At 39.7% G+C, this 14,419-nt stretch overlaps 1 protein-coding gene across 3 annotated transcripts in view; it reads left to right on the top strand.

The window, feature by feature from the left end:
• The first annotated feature begins 367 nt into the window (after positions 1-367).
• DppIII (dipeptidyl peptidase 3) overlaps positions 368-14,419 on the top strand; it is a 119,667-nt gene continuing 105,615 nt past the window's right edge. The window contains exon 1 of one of the 3 annotated variants that reach the window (XM_083118659.1): positions 368-531. Coding sequence is in view for 1 of the 3 variants with exons in the window: in XM_083118658.1 (XP_082974784.1) it covers positions 603-805 (203 nt within the window). In the remaining 2 variants the exon portion in view is untranslated. The other 2 variants (XM_083118660.1, XM_083118658.1) reach the window with 2 other exon arrangements.

Raw genomic sequence — 14,419 nt, forward strand, 5'->3', positions numbered from 1 at the left:
AGCCATTGGCCTTGGGGCCAATGTATTTAGTTCATTTCAATAAGGGTTGAATTTTACTTGGTCTACTGTATTATATTACGACGGGTTTGGGAGGGGAGGGGGCAAGTGCAGGTCACCTGTTCCCCTGTCTGATTTAGCACCGCACGCCACTGGTCAAGAGCATTAATTCCTGTGTCCGGGCTCCTTGGTAGAATTTGAGTCATACCACATATTTATCCGACCTTACAGGGTCTTCATTATGGCACAACGCTAGGGCAACATCAGTGTTCTGACGTCACCGGGAAAAACTTTATTGTTATGCTAAATGCCTAAGTTGTTAGGATAGGCTACTTAATACATTTGAAATATATTTGTGCTAAGAGAACCAAACGTAACAGACTTAATCTAACATCGTAAGAATTCCGAGTCTGACGTCTGAACGCACAGTTGGCAGAGACCCCACTTCTACACTGACTTGCAATGATGCAATCTTCGTTGACTTGTCTGTCAGTAATCTGTGTGTGACACTTTCGTTACGATTCACAGTGAGTGGTAAGAAGTTTACTGTTAAGGTTTCTTGTAATTATTTCTCAGAACGCAAATTGTAATTGAATAGTGTTCGTATGCATTTTACAGCAAGGAGATTTTCTTTCGCGTTGGCCTGCAGGGCTAAAATGAAATCTGATGTTTCCATGTGTCGTGGGAAGCAGGATGCACAAGTAGTCTGTAAAACACGTGTATTTCAAACTGCTCGACTTTTACACTGTCGGTGGCAAGTAACTTGTAGTAATGCACAGTCTTCGCCAAACCTACAACACAGGGAGTGGTGGGTGTTTGATAAACAGTTTGTTCTATGAATATTAGTTTCGCAACTTTTCTGTCCTAAAATTCAGTTTTTTATTTGTGGAATTGTATATGCATTCCTTGTTGCAGGTTTCATTTTCGAAATGTACACTTTTGGAAAAAAAAAGTGTGAAAGCCATTAGATGTAGTGCATCATACATCTAATTCAAAGTGCTCTCGTTGCTAGAAAGATTTTTTTATGCACAGAAGGGCTAATTGGGCTGGACCTACAGGGGCCCGTCAAGTATTTGACCGACGCTCGCTGAGCAAGATTTTCTCTCGTTGAGCAGAGAGATCATTTACTTGACGCAGTTTGCTCATTGGGTAAAATTTTCGTTTCCCCAAAACGTATTTCTTCACTTTTACAGGAGAAAGTACTTACCAAAATGAGGTTATTTATACTTTAGGAAGGTCTTGGAAGTGTATTTTCCCCTCGCTTAATTTTTTTTGTCGGTAAATCATGTAATTTTCGACATTAATGTCACTCCGATGCAAGAAAGCTGTTCCCTTGATGTCCGTCTACTACGTGAACCAAATTTTTGTGCGTTTAATGAATGGTTCGTGGGGCTATTTATGAATGGTTCGTGCGGCTATCCGTGAATGGTTCGTGGGGCTATCCATAAATGGTTCGTGGGGCTATTTATGAATGTTTGGTGGGGCTATCCTTCAATGGTTTGTGGGGCTATTTATGAATGGTTCGTGGGGCTATTCGTGCATGGTTCGTGGGGTTTTCGAACCTAAAAAAAATTCTAATTTTGAAAAACAAATTTAACTGTTTGCCTAACCTAACACAACCTAACCTAACCTTGCCGTGCATGGTTCGTGGGGCTGTTTATGATTGGTTCGTGGGGCTATCCGTGAATTGTTTGTGGGGCTATCCGTGAATGGTTCGTGGGGCTATTTAATGATTGATTGATTGATTTGGTGTTTTAAGTCCACTTTATGCACAGTAAAGCTAATCGGGACGCGACCTACAGTTTAAAGTGGGATCCGAACCACTTGTGCGTGCACCGGGTATCGAACCTGGGACTCCTTGATTACAAGGCGACGACGCTACCACTGTGCCATCGCTGAGGCCGTGGTACTATTTATGAATGGTTCGTGGGGTTTTCGAACCCGAAATTTTTTTTTTCTAATTTTAAAGAACAAATTTAACTGTTTGCCTAACCTAACACAACCTAACCTAACCTTGCCGTGCATGGTTCGTGGGGCTATTTATGAATGGTTCGTGGGGTTTTAGGTGCATGGGTCGTGGGGATTTAGAAACAAAAAAATTTTTTTTTCTAATTTAAAAAAAACAAATTTAAGTATGTTTGCCTAACCTAACACAACCTAATGTAACCTTCCCGTGCATGGTTCGTGCATTTTTCGAATCTGGAAAGAAATACAAAATCAGTAACATCAAAGTAGGTATTTTTCTATGAAGAAGGTTGCAACACTGCATAACCACTGATCATGGACAATGCTAGTCAAGATTTATCCGCCATATCGCATGTAATGCAAGCGAAAGCGAACAATATAAAAATACTCGATATTTCTAAAATTGACATTATTTTCGTGGAATAAACTAAACGCGAACTTGAAGAATCCTTAGGAATGCAGAATACGTAACTATCAATGTGAAAAATACGAAAATAAGGGAATTAGAGATGTTTGGTGGTTACTGAAATTTTAATGCTCATTGATCAAAATATCGGTGCCTTTGAATAATCTTTGATGAATGAGGCTGCGTCGAGTGGACAAGATTTCGGTGTTTGAAAAGCTGTTAATTATGGAAATAGAATAGTTGATGTGAACAAAACTGTCGAAATTTTCATTTTCACACCCTTGCACAACTTTCGAAAAGTAAGGTGTATATATAGTATGTATTATTTGCAATAAACAACACTTACATTTTACAATTACAAAAACTGAAATATTACTTCACCTTCTGTTACTTGAACTTCTTCTCTAATTACGCTATATTGCTACCCATTCATCATAAATAAATATTTCCTCATTGGTCGCCACCCCACTATTCTCAAATCATACAGTTTTCCTCTTCTTCCCTTTTGCCTCGCGAGATTGAAACACAAAAACGTGATATTTTGTGGCTCAAACCTGTGGCGAGCAAGGTTCAAGTTTTCTCTGCGATTAAGTGAGCAGCGCTTGCGGAGCAATGCCTATTTGTCCGTCAAGTATCTCGCTGAGCGCTCAGATACTTGACGTGCCCCTGGTTGTTTCAAATGATTTCCAATCAGAGGCTGCGGCAGGAGGTGTGAATGGCTGCTTGCGGAGCTCTTAATTTCAATGGAAAACCCTAACTCCTTAATGTCATAATATGTCATGTCGACATTGAGCATCAAATGTTAAGTATTTCAGAAAAGTGGCGAGTCTAAAAAAGTGACTTAATAATTACGTGAATGTGGCTACATGAGTTCGTATTTATTGTGTTATTTTCTTTTCGAAATAGCAGAACTTCGTGTTGAATAAGGTTTTTTTTAAATCAATGCACACAAATTGAATACTCAGCAATTGTTGTCACCTAACATACCGTCTTTAACATTTGATTAATAACTAATTTTGTACCTACAATGGTTGGCAAAGGGTTAAAATGTGTTTAAAAAGGGGAACATGGCCTCCCGAGGGAAATGGACGTCACTTTGAAATTATATATTTCACATATATAATTTCATTTCAGTCAGTAATTTATTTTAATTATTATAAGAGCATTGTAGGAACATGATAGATTCAAATTATTATTTTTTTCCCTTGGGGTAACACTTTTAGGGGGAAAACATACCTTGTTTGTCCCCCTGAAGAAAATACCTTGCTTTCCTCTCCCTGAAAAAATACTCCGGATGCCCATGTATGCCATTGATCTCCCTTGAACAAAGTTTCTTTCAAGAAATGTCCAAGCATGACGTTGAACTAAAATCAAGCACAAATGAGGCAAGTCAGTAGTATTCTTCAGCTTCATTGGCATATGATCATAAATGCCTACCAAAAGTTGATTGATATTTAATTGATATTTAATGTAGTGGCTAAAGGTTGCATTCGTGTTTCATGTTTTCTTTATTTTCAACATCACACCCCCTAAATTTCATTCTGCACCCCCTCAGCACCCCTAGATGATTAATCCTAGCACCACCTCGGTTTCCAATGAACCACAAATCACATCTCTAACTGCAACAGTAACTGAGTTATGACCATTTGACGTTGACAAAGTGCTGGCCAAAACTTAAAACTTCCTTCTTCCCCCTCCATAATTCTAATACTTCATTTCGATGCTGGAATTTGGTACCTATATTTCACCCATTACATAGAACCTATGTACGAAAAATTAGAAAACTTGTAGAGAGTCAGTTTGAGGACTGACACTTCAGCATGGAATGACCTTTCCGTATTTTCCTTTGTGTATTTCTTTGTGAGGAATTACAATAGCCTCCCTGACTGCTTTCATTGTTAGGTTAGGTAGGTCAGGCTTATTACTCTTAGCATGAAAATAACATCACTATATGCTCACTATATGCTTTCAACAGCTGAGCACGTGGCTTTTACTCTTAAGCATGACACCCCTTTGAGCCTTTCATGTACATTCAGCAGTAGTCAGTGTTGAAGGTAACAGTATGGCTGCCTCAGCGTGAATGCATGCATAAACTACTTCGGGCATCATATTTTATCTGGTAAATAGTACTTTGCAAAATGCAAAACTGAGCTAATTACTTTCTCAAAGCTTCAAATTTACTTTCCCAATCATTTCCAATATTCTACAAGACTACCAAATGCTCCTATATTTAAAAAAATAATCATTAGACATTTGTAATGATTGCCCTTCTGGTTGTGGGATAATTTTTACAGTATCTACTGAACCATATTAGCACAATGTTTGATTTTTATCTCATTATTTTTCGTGATAGTGTAGCTGAAATTTAAAATATCCATTTCAATTTCAGAAACCTTTTTTTTCCCGGCTGATTTTATTGCAAATGAATCGAGCTTCAAATGCTACACCACAACAATGCTTTTGCTCATAGTATGCATCTCATCCATGAACTTATTAGAACCTTCGTCTGTCAGTATCCTGATTTTCTGGCAGGCATATTTGTGGGTTCCAAATTTGAAATCTATTTCTGAAGGACTTGTACACCATCCAACACAACAAGATTACTTTGTAATCAAGATGTAGTAGTGGAGACATATTGCACAGTGGTTTTGATTCCACTTTAACCCTTAGTACGCCGTGCGGTCTGACGAAAGTAAGCCCAGTGTCGCCGAGGCTTTGAGCGCGAAATTTGAATTCGTATACATAATGGAGAAAAATCGTAATAACTCTGGCACTATGGGACCAATCTACTTCGGATAACTTTTGTTTTGCAGGTAATACATCGGTGCATGCAACCATGTAAAATTTGGATGCCCCAACCGCGGGGGGTTACAGGCGTGGGCTGCATCCTCCGAATTTCAATGAAAAAAAACAACATAAAATGTGGAGTTTGCCCCCTCTTCTCCAGCTACTTTGGTGAGAAAACCGGAACTTTTGCTTTTTTTTTTCTTCTTCAAAGAATGGACCTTCCGCAACAGAATGAAACTTGATTCATGTTCGTGGGTGCAATACAATTTGAATAATAAGGCAAAACGTAAAACTATTTTTTTCCTCAAAACAACGAATTTGCATATTATTCATAAAATTGTTATAACTCTGACACTATGGGACCAATCTACTTCGGATAACTTTTGTTTTGCAGGTAGAACATCAGTGCATGCAACAAAGTAAAATTTGGATGCCCCAACCATGGGCAAATTTCAATGAAAGAAACATAAAAATGTGAAGTTTGCCCCCTCTTCTCCAGCTACTTTTGGGAGAAAACCGGAACTTTTGCTTTTTTTCAAAGAATGGACCTTTCGCAACAGAATGAAACTTGATTCATGTTCATGGGTGCAATACAATTTGAATAATAAGGCAAAACGTAAAACTCTAGCGAATTTTAGCCAATTTGCATATTATTCATAAAATTGTTATATAACTGTGGGACCAATCTTTTTCGGATAACTTTTGTTTTGCAGCTAGAACATCAGTGCATGCAACCAAGTAAAATTTGGATGCTCCAACCACGGGGGGCTTACGGGCGGGGGCTGCATCCCCCTGAATTTCAATGAAAAAAGCATGAAAATGTGGAGTTTGGCCCCTCTTCTCCAGCTACTTTGGGGAGAAAACCGGAACTTTGATTTTTTTTAAAGAATGGACCTTCCACAACAGAATAAAACTTGATTCATGTTCGTGGGTGCAATACAATTTGAATAATGAGGCAAAAGGTAAAACTCTAGCGAATTTTAGCCAATTTGCATATTATTCATAAAATTGTTATAACTCTGACACTATGGGACCAATCTACTTCGGATAACTTTTGTTTTGCAGGTAGAACATCACTGCATGCAACGAAGTAAAATTTGGATGCCCCAACAGGGGGGGGGGGTTATGGGCGGGGGCTGAATCCCCCGAATTTCAATGAAAAAATCATAAAAATGTGGAGTTGACCCCTCTTCTCCAGCTACTTTGGGGAGAAAACCCGAACTTTTGCTTTTTTCGTTCGCACTTGCATCTTGTGTAGCTACTCTCAATCTATTTCTTCCCTGTTGACTCTGCTCTTTGTGGAAATATGTCCCGAAGGAAACGATTATGCGTTAGGGAAATTAATGAGCTGTTATATGATACGAACTGTTTTTCCTAACAGAGGAGGGAAGGAAGCCTTTGCAATTGTTTGTTTTGTCTCTACTTGTGGATAGACTCACGCTTCTGGCACCTCTGGCTATCGTCAAGCTTCATTGCATTTCTAACATAGAGGCGACAGAAAGCTGACACCGCCAAACCTCATCACATCCCCTCTCCTCTTGCCCCCCCCCCACCACTACTTCAGCTGGATCACCAGGTCTAAACACAAAGAAGAATGTGTGCCTTATCAGTACTAAATCACAGCGTTGGAAGCTTGGAGGAAACCAGCATCGTAAATACCAAGCATTCATTGTGTCTGTCAACTGACCAAGGAACACGTGATCCCAAAGCCAAACACGTGACATATTCCGAGAAAGGGGGGGGATTTGGAATTTTCGTAAACACGATTGCAGAACCTGTTCCCGACCGAACTGCCAGTGTTTCAACCTCAATATACAAATATAAGTGTGGCAAACCCTCGATAATTGTATCTAAAGCTGTTTGTTGCATATATGCAACGGCGGGGGACTAAAGGTTAAACTGTAGGTCATATCCTGATTGGAACATCTGAGCATAAAGTGTAGTTAAGCTATTAAAATTATAGTATCCTCCAAACATCTGATATTCCTTTATTTTCTTGTTTTTCATCTTGTTACTTACATGTTCTGCATTGCTAAGGATTCTTGAAGGTGGGATTTTGGTTTTTTCACGACAATAATTTCAATTTTCCACATATCGAGTAATTATTGTGTGTTGGTTTTTCTGTGGCGGACAAATAGTCTACGATCAGTCCGTGTGCAGTGTTTCCAACCTTCAAAATACCTACTTTCGTGTTACTGATTTTGTATTTTTTTTCCAGGTTCGAATAGCCCCATGAACAATGCACGTAGCCCCACACACCATTTACGGATAGCCCCACGAATCATGCACGGCAAGGTTAGGTTAGGCAAACATAGTTAAAAATTGTCATCTTCAGAATTGTCATGTTCTTGCAAAACAATGGTGTGGTTGGAAACACTGACCGAGGTTACATCATCGAACGCATGCAACATTTGGTTCACGTCGTAGAAGGACATCAAGGGAACAGCTTTCGTGCATCGGTGAGACATTCATCTTCAAAAATACAAGATTTAACGGCAAAATTAATTAAGCAAGGGGAAAAACACTTCCGAGACCTTCATTTAATGTGAAGTCTACTGAAACTGATTTCGGTAAATACTTTCTCCTGTAAAATTGAAGAAATACGTTTTGCGGTTACTAAAATTTTACCGTTAACCTCTGATTGGATGGGTGCCTCTCCTGACTGTAAGGCTTTCTGGACCCAAGTTTTGATTGTTTAATTCCAAACTAATCATGGCTCAGAGGCATGTTTTACATATTTCTATTTCTGTGTTTGTCTATCATATCATATACTTTGTGGAGGCTTGATGATTACTTAACTGTGTTTTTTCTTGAGAACAATTTACTTGTACATATTTCTATGTGATTCTTTGTTTGCAAGAAGCCATTTGTTTACTGTTGTGATGAATACAGACTGATGCCATGTGCATGATGTGCTAAGGGGTACTATGTTCCTAATGTTTTCTTTGTTAGGTAAAGTCTGTCAGGTTTAGGACTGTTAGTGTTAAAATAACATTGGGTCATTCCATGTCAGTTCAACCAGACTGTTCAGGTTTTAATCATTAATCAGTGTATTTAGTGGGACTTGCTGCACGCCAGTGAAGCAGCATGTACAGTTGGCAACACTGCCTCAAGACAGGCTCATTCGCCTGTAGTAAAACATTCAACCAAGACGTGCGTGTGTTGCGCACCCACAATTCAGTTGTATTTGTTAGTGTGTGTATTTAACCATGTGTATTCCTCAAATATAAGGATTTACAAGAAATAACGTCTACTGCATTTGTACAAAATCAGTATGGTGAAGCAGTTACGGCAATTGCAAACCTTTATGGTCCTCCGTGCGGACGGATGCCATTGTGGACGTTATCAAGTGTGTAGTTTGTGATGAGAAAAACAGTCATTGCAGTACAGTTATGTGCATGTCGCTTCTAGAACACACTTGGTACATTCGCTTAGTGTGTATTACACACATTGAACATAGCAGCATTAATGTGTATTACATACATTGAACATTGCAACATATATCTCAGTACGGGAACTGAGAAAGTTACGTGAACATTTCGGGTGTGGCACATTTTGCACGCAGTTCATTTCGTCACAGCCAGCAATCCTCGTTTTGCAGCCACTATCAACAACGGAGCTCCAAGAAGCCTTGTTGACGTCTGGAGTCAGGAGCGGCAATCAGCTGTTCAAAAGTCAGTCATTTCTGCTAACACAACACCCACACAAGCTCAATTCCTTCCCTCTTGTTTATGTCCCTTCCTTTTACAATGAATCAAGAAGCACGGAAGAAATTAACACGACAGCGCAGAATTGTAAAGGGGCAACTTACATGTTTGTTAGAATTCGTTCAGAACTTTGAGGAAGCTCAAAATATTGAGGAGTTGAAATGCCGTGCTCCATATTTATCAGATGTTTGGGTAAAATTCAATAAAGTGCAAACACAGCTGGAACTCGAAGACAACGAGTCACAAGAACATGAAACTTATTGCATTGAAGTTAAAGAGTTGTACTTTCAAATAAAGGTTCAAATGCAAAACATAATTTCTAAACATGCTGCAATCAACAATCAGGGTCAAGAATCAGCTGATCAGAAGTTTACGAAGACAACCAGCTCAAGCTACCTTAGATTTCTCTTCTTACTTTTGATGGTAGTTACGACAAATGGTTAGGGTTTTCGGATTCATTTGTAGCCTTAGTGCACAATAATGACACCTTATCTGCAATTCAGAAATTCCATTATTTGAAATCAGCTACGCTTAATCCACAATTTGCCAGTCACTGACGGCAATTACACAATAGCTTGGGAACAGCTAGTTCAGTGCTATGGAACTCTTGCACATCACTCAGTAGAGAAAATGGCGTCACTTCGCAAATACCATTACAAGCAATGTTTCGGCATTATAGGCATTGCAGTTATCGGAACCTTTAGAGGATGTAATATTATTGCAACACTTCCTATCTCAATTAGACATACAAACAAGATGTGATTGGGAATTAACTCACACTGAGCAAAACTTCCCACCACTCTCAGAATTCTTCACGTTTCTCGAGCATAAATGTCAAGCACTAGAAACTATCAAACCGCAACTCAGGCAGACACCAAGGGATAATAAATTCAACGAGGCAAGGACCAAACAAAACAAAAATACACAGCAGTCACATTCATATTTGGCTTCTTCATCAAATGCATATTTTATTGTAAACAACAGCCTTCTCATTTTCTGTATGCATGCCCAGGTTTTCTCAGTGCAAATGTATATCAAAGGAGACAAGGTGTGCGTGAAAACAAGTTGTGTTGGAACTGTTTGAAGCCACATCGAAGCAGGGAATTGCAGAGCATGTTCACAGAAGCACAACACTTTGCTGCACGATGATCAACGGAAGCTCGGTGCTGTTGGAGGGGAAACACAGAACACACACACCAACACCCAAGGCTCAGTGGCGGAGAGTGAGACTCACAATCGGGAGAATACGCAAGCATCATACTGCAGTTTCGAGACCAGTCACACATCGCATGTTCTACTTTCAACTGCTTTGGTACAAGTGAAGGATAAGGACCGAAGATTGGTCACATGTCGTGCCTTACTAGATAATGGAAGTCAATCAAACATCATAACTGAGGAAACCGTACAAAGAAACAAAGGGCGTACATACCAATTCATGGGATACATAACTCAACGTCGAAAACTCGCTTCTGTGTGAATGTGAACATTTCATCACTCGCGAAAGACTTCTCGACTACAGTCTCTTGTTTGGTTCTGCCAAAGATCACTGGAGATATGCCTACAGAGCACATAAACTACGATACATGTAATATTCCAACGGGTATCACACTCACACACCCCACATTCAATAAACCTGGCAAGATACATTCTTTTGGGTGCAGGGCTTTTCTACTCCATACTGAAGCCAGAACGTCTAAGTAGAGAAGGCAATTACCCTGTTCTGCAAGATTCGGAATTTGGATGGATACTGGGTGGATCCATGCCTCAAGAATGCAACTCATAAATCACTGCATGTTTTGTAAGAACAGATGACAGTTTGGAAAAACAAGTTACACGCTTCTGGGAGTTGGAAGGAATAGAGCCACCACACAGATCTAAGGAAGAACAGGTATCTGAAGAGCACTTTAAATTAAATACAACGCGATCCGAATCTGGTAGTTTCATAGCACTTCTACCTAAATGCCCAAATCATCCACAATTAGGAGATTCAACTCGGCAAGCCATGAGTAGATTGGAACAACTGGAGAGATGATTGAAGAGGCGCCAGCTCTGAAAGAAGATTACAATAACTTCATGAAGGAATATGAGAATTTAGGACACATGAGGAAGTTAGACTCACACATAGTCAAGGGTGACACACAAGTATTCTACATGCCTCATCATCCAGTATTCAAGCCAGACAGCAGCACAACGAAGACCATAGTTGTCTATGATGCCAGGGCCAAAACTACATCTGGAAACTCACTTAACGACATTTTACTAACAGGTCCAATTCTGCAAAAAGATCTGTACTCCATCATTCTACAATTTCGCACACACAGCATAGCATTCACGGCAGACAAGGAAAAAAATGTTCCGCCAAATTATGGTGCATGAAGACGACTTACCATTGCAGAGAATATTCTGGAGATACTCATCAGACAGCCCAGTAGACACTTATGAACTTTTAACGTTGACTTACGGCACAAAACTAGCTTCATTCCTCGCAACAGCGTGTACACAAATGCTAGCCGAACATCAACAACACGTGTATTCGAATGCAGGAAGAACAGTAAGGGAAGATATGTACATGGATGATTGTTTATCAGGCAGCGACAGTGTAGAGGATGCACTGAAATTACAACAAGAATTAATACATCATCTACGAAGTGGCGGTTTGATTCTTCGAAAATGGTGTTCTAACCATCCCACACTTTTAGAGGCAGTACCTCACAGCCACAGGGAAGTGCTGTTACCACTTCAGTTAGATAAGGAAAATGGTGTCAAAACTCTTGGTCTACTCTGGGATCCAGGCACAGACAAATTTTTAATCGCCAACGAGGCTGCATCAACACCAGCAGAAATAAGCAAAAGAAGAGTAACGTCAATAATTGCCTCAATATTCGATTCTCTTGGGTTGGTCAGTCCTGTAGTCATCAGTTTCAAAGCATTTCTACAACAGTTGTGGTTTCAACGCATCAATTGGGACGAGAGCTTACCACCGACATTATTGGAGCAATGGTTTCAGTTGTATAGAAACCTTCCACCCATCAATGATATATGAATCAGTAGATTCATCTTGATTGAAAAATCAATGACATACAGCTTCATGGACTCTGCGATGCCAGTACAAAGGCTTACGGTGCAGCAATCTACGTTAGGTCAATAATTAGAAGTGGTGATGTTGCAGTTAAACTTCTTTGTGCCAAATCAAGAGTGGCTCCAGTAAAACAGGTTACAATTCCACGTCTGGAACTATGTGGAGCAGTTTTACTTGCCAAATTAATGAAGAAAGTATTAGCGGTACTCAATGTTGCAATCTGTCAAGTATATTTTTGGACAGATTCGAAGATAGTCCTAGCATGGCTGTCATTGCCACATTCTTGAGTGAAAAATCTTCAAATTGGCCAAATTCTTCGTCACACACAGAGAAAGAAGAAGTTACAGAAGAAAGAAAGGGGGTCACATCACTAGTCATTCAAGTTCCATCGACGACCTTCATCCACAAATTTTCGTAATTTATCAAAACTAGTTAGTCATTGCCTATTGTCAGCGTTTCATTCACAACACAAAGAATCGTGAAAACAAGAAAGCTGAGCAGCTAACAACAAACTATTTAAGACTCAGCCTGGCAGCAATAATCAAGGCAACACAACAAGAAGTTTTAAGAGAAGCGTTTCAGGAACTTCAACGTAATGACAAGTGACAAGGGATAGTCCATTAAGAAGTCGCTAACCATTCATAGACGAAAACAACTTGCTTCGAGTAGGTGGGAGACTACAAAATGCTCAAATACCCTTTGAGAGCAAACACCAACTGATATTGCCATCAGAACATCATTTAACAAGACTCATTATACTAGCAGAGGATCAGAGATTACTTCACGTGGGCTCTCGGCTACTGTTGGCCTCACTTCGCCAAAAATACTGGATTCTGAGAGCAAGACAAGTCATCAGGAAGGTTACACATAATTGTTTACCTTGCTTCAAGATAAAATCATCTGCGTCAGAGCAACTAATGGGTCAACTACCATCAACAAGACTTCAACCAGGTAGAGCATTTATCAATGCAGGAGTGGATTATGCTGGTCCATTTAATGTGAAATCAGGAAATGCAAGATTTGAAGAAAATGTTATGTAGCAGTATTTGTTTGTCTCAGCACAAAGGCTATACACCTAGAATTAGTCTCAGATCTAACATCATCTGCCTTTATCACAGCTCTAAGGAGATTTACTTCAAGAAGGGGAAAATGTAGAAATTTACACAGTGATAATGGAACAAACTTCGTAGGAGCGAACTACAACAATTGTGTCAACTGTTTGAGTCTCAAGAATTAAAGGCTGAAATACACAAGTATACAGCATCAGAAGAATTCATATGGCATTTCATACCTCCACATGCGCCCCATTTCAATGGCCTGCAAGAAGCAGCGGTAAAATTAATGAAGTGCTACTTAAGAAGAGCAGCTGGAAATCAGAACGTCACATTTGAAGAACTTTCAACTTTGCTTTGTCAAATCGAAGCCTGTTTAAATTCACGTCCTATCGCTGCTATGTCCAATGACCCTACTAACAATACTTATCTCACCCCAGGTCATTTCCTAATAGGTAGTCCTCTAACATCCTTTCCTGAGCCTGATGTGACACATATAGCAGAAAATCGTTTGGATCGGTGTAGTCCTCTAACATCCTTTCCTGAGCTTGATGTGGCACATATAGCAGAAAATAGTCTGGATCGGTGGCAATGGATTCAACGGATCTACCAACACATCTGGCAGCAGTGGTCCAGGGACTATCTCAACAACCTGCAGCAGAGAACCAAATGGACAACAACCAAACCCAATCTCCGACCAGGGATGCTGGTGCTAATGAAGGAAGACCATGTTCCACCCCTCACATGGAGGACTGGAGTCATCGAAGAGGTCTACACAGGATCTGATGAACTTGTAAAAGTAGTGAATGTTCGCACTACTCAGGGTACATTTAGAAGACCAATTCATAAACTCATCCCTTTTCCTACAGAGAAATAATTTGTTGTAGTGTTTTATGTTTATTTAGTAAATCAAGGAGGGGGGAGAATGTACAGGTTTTAATCATTAATCATGTATTTAGTGGGAGTTGCTGCACGCCAGTGAAACAGTACAGTGGGCAACACTGCCTCAAGACAGTCTCATTCGGCTGCAGTGAAACATTCAACCAAGACGTGCACGTGTGTTGCGCACCCACAATTCAGTTGTATTTGTTAGTGTGTGTATTTAACCATGTGTATTCCTCAAATATAAGGATTTACAAGAAATAACGTCTACTGCATTTGTACAAAATCAGTATGGTGAAGCAGTTACGGCAATCGCAAACACAGACCATGGTGGTGAGAAACCACATAAGGTTTTTTTTTTTGTCTCTAACTTGTCTGGTTTCATTTTTATAGCCCCTCAAATTTTCAGTGATTTATCTTTTCTTCCATTCCCAGAGCCTCCAAGTGTGAGATACACTGTCTCAGAAAAATAATTCTATCTCCCCTACAAATTATTCAATCTTTTTGATACATCACAACAATGTGAACCCAACAATAAGGATTC

Source organism: Lepisma saccharinum, chromosome 3 (assembly GCF_977018435.1).
Source record: "Lepisma saccharinum chromosome 3, izLepSacc3.1, whole genome shotgun sequence".
Classification (NCBI taxonomy): Eukaryota; Metazoa; Arthropoda; class Insecta; order Zygentoma; family Lepismatidae; genus Lepisma; species Lepisma saccharinum.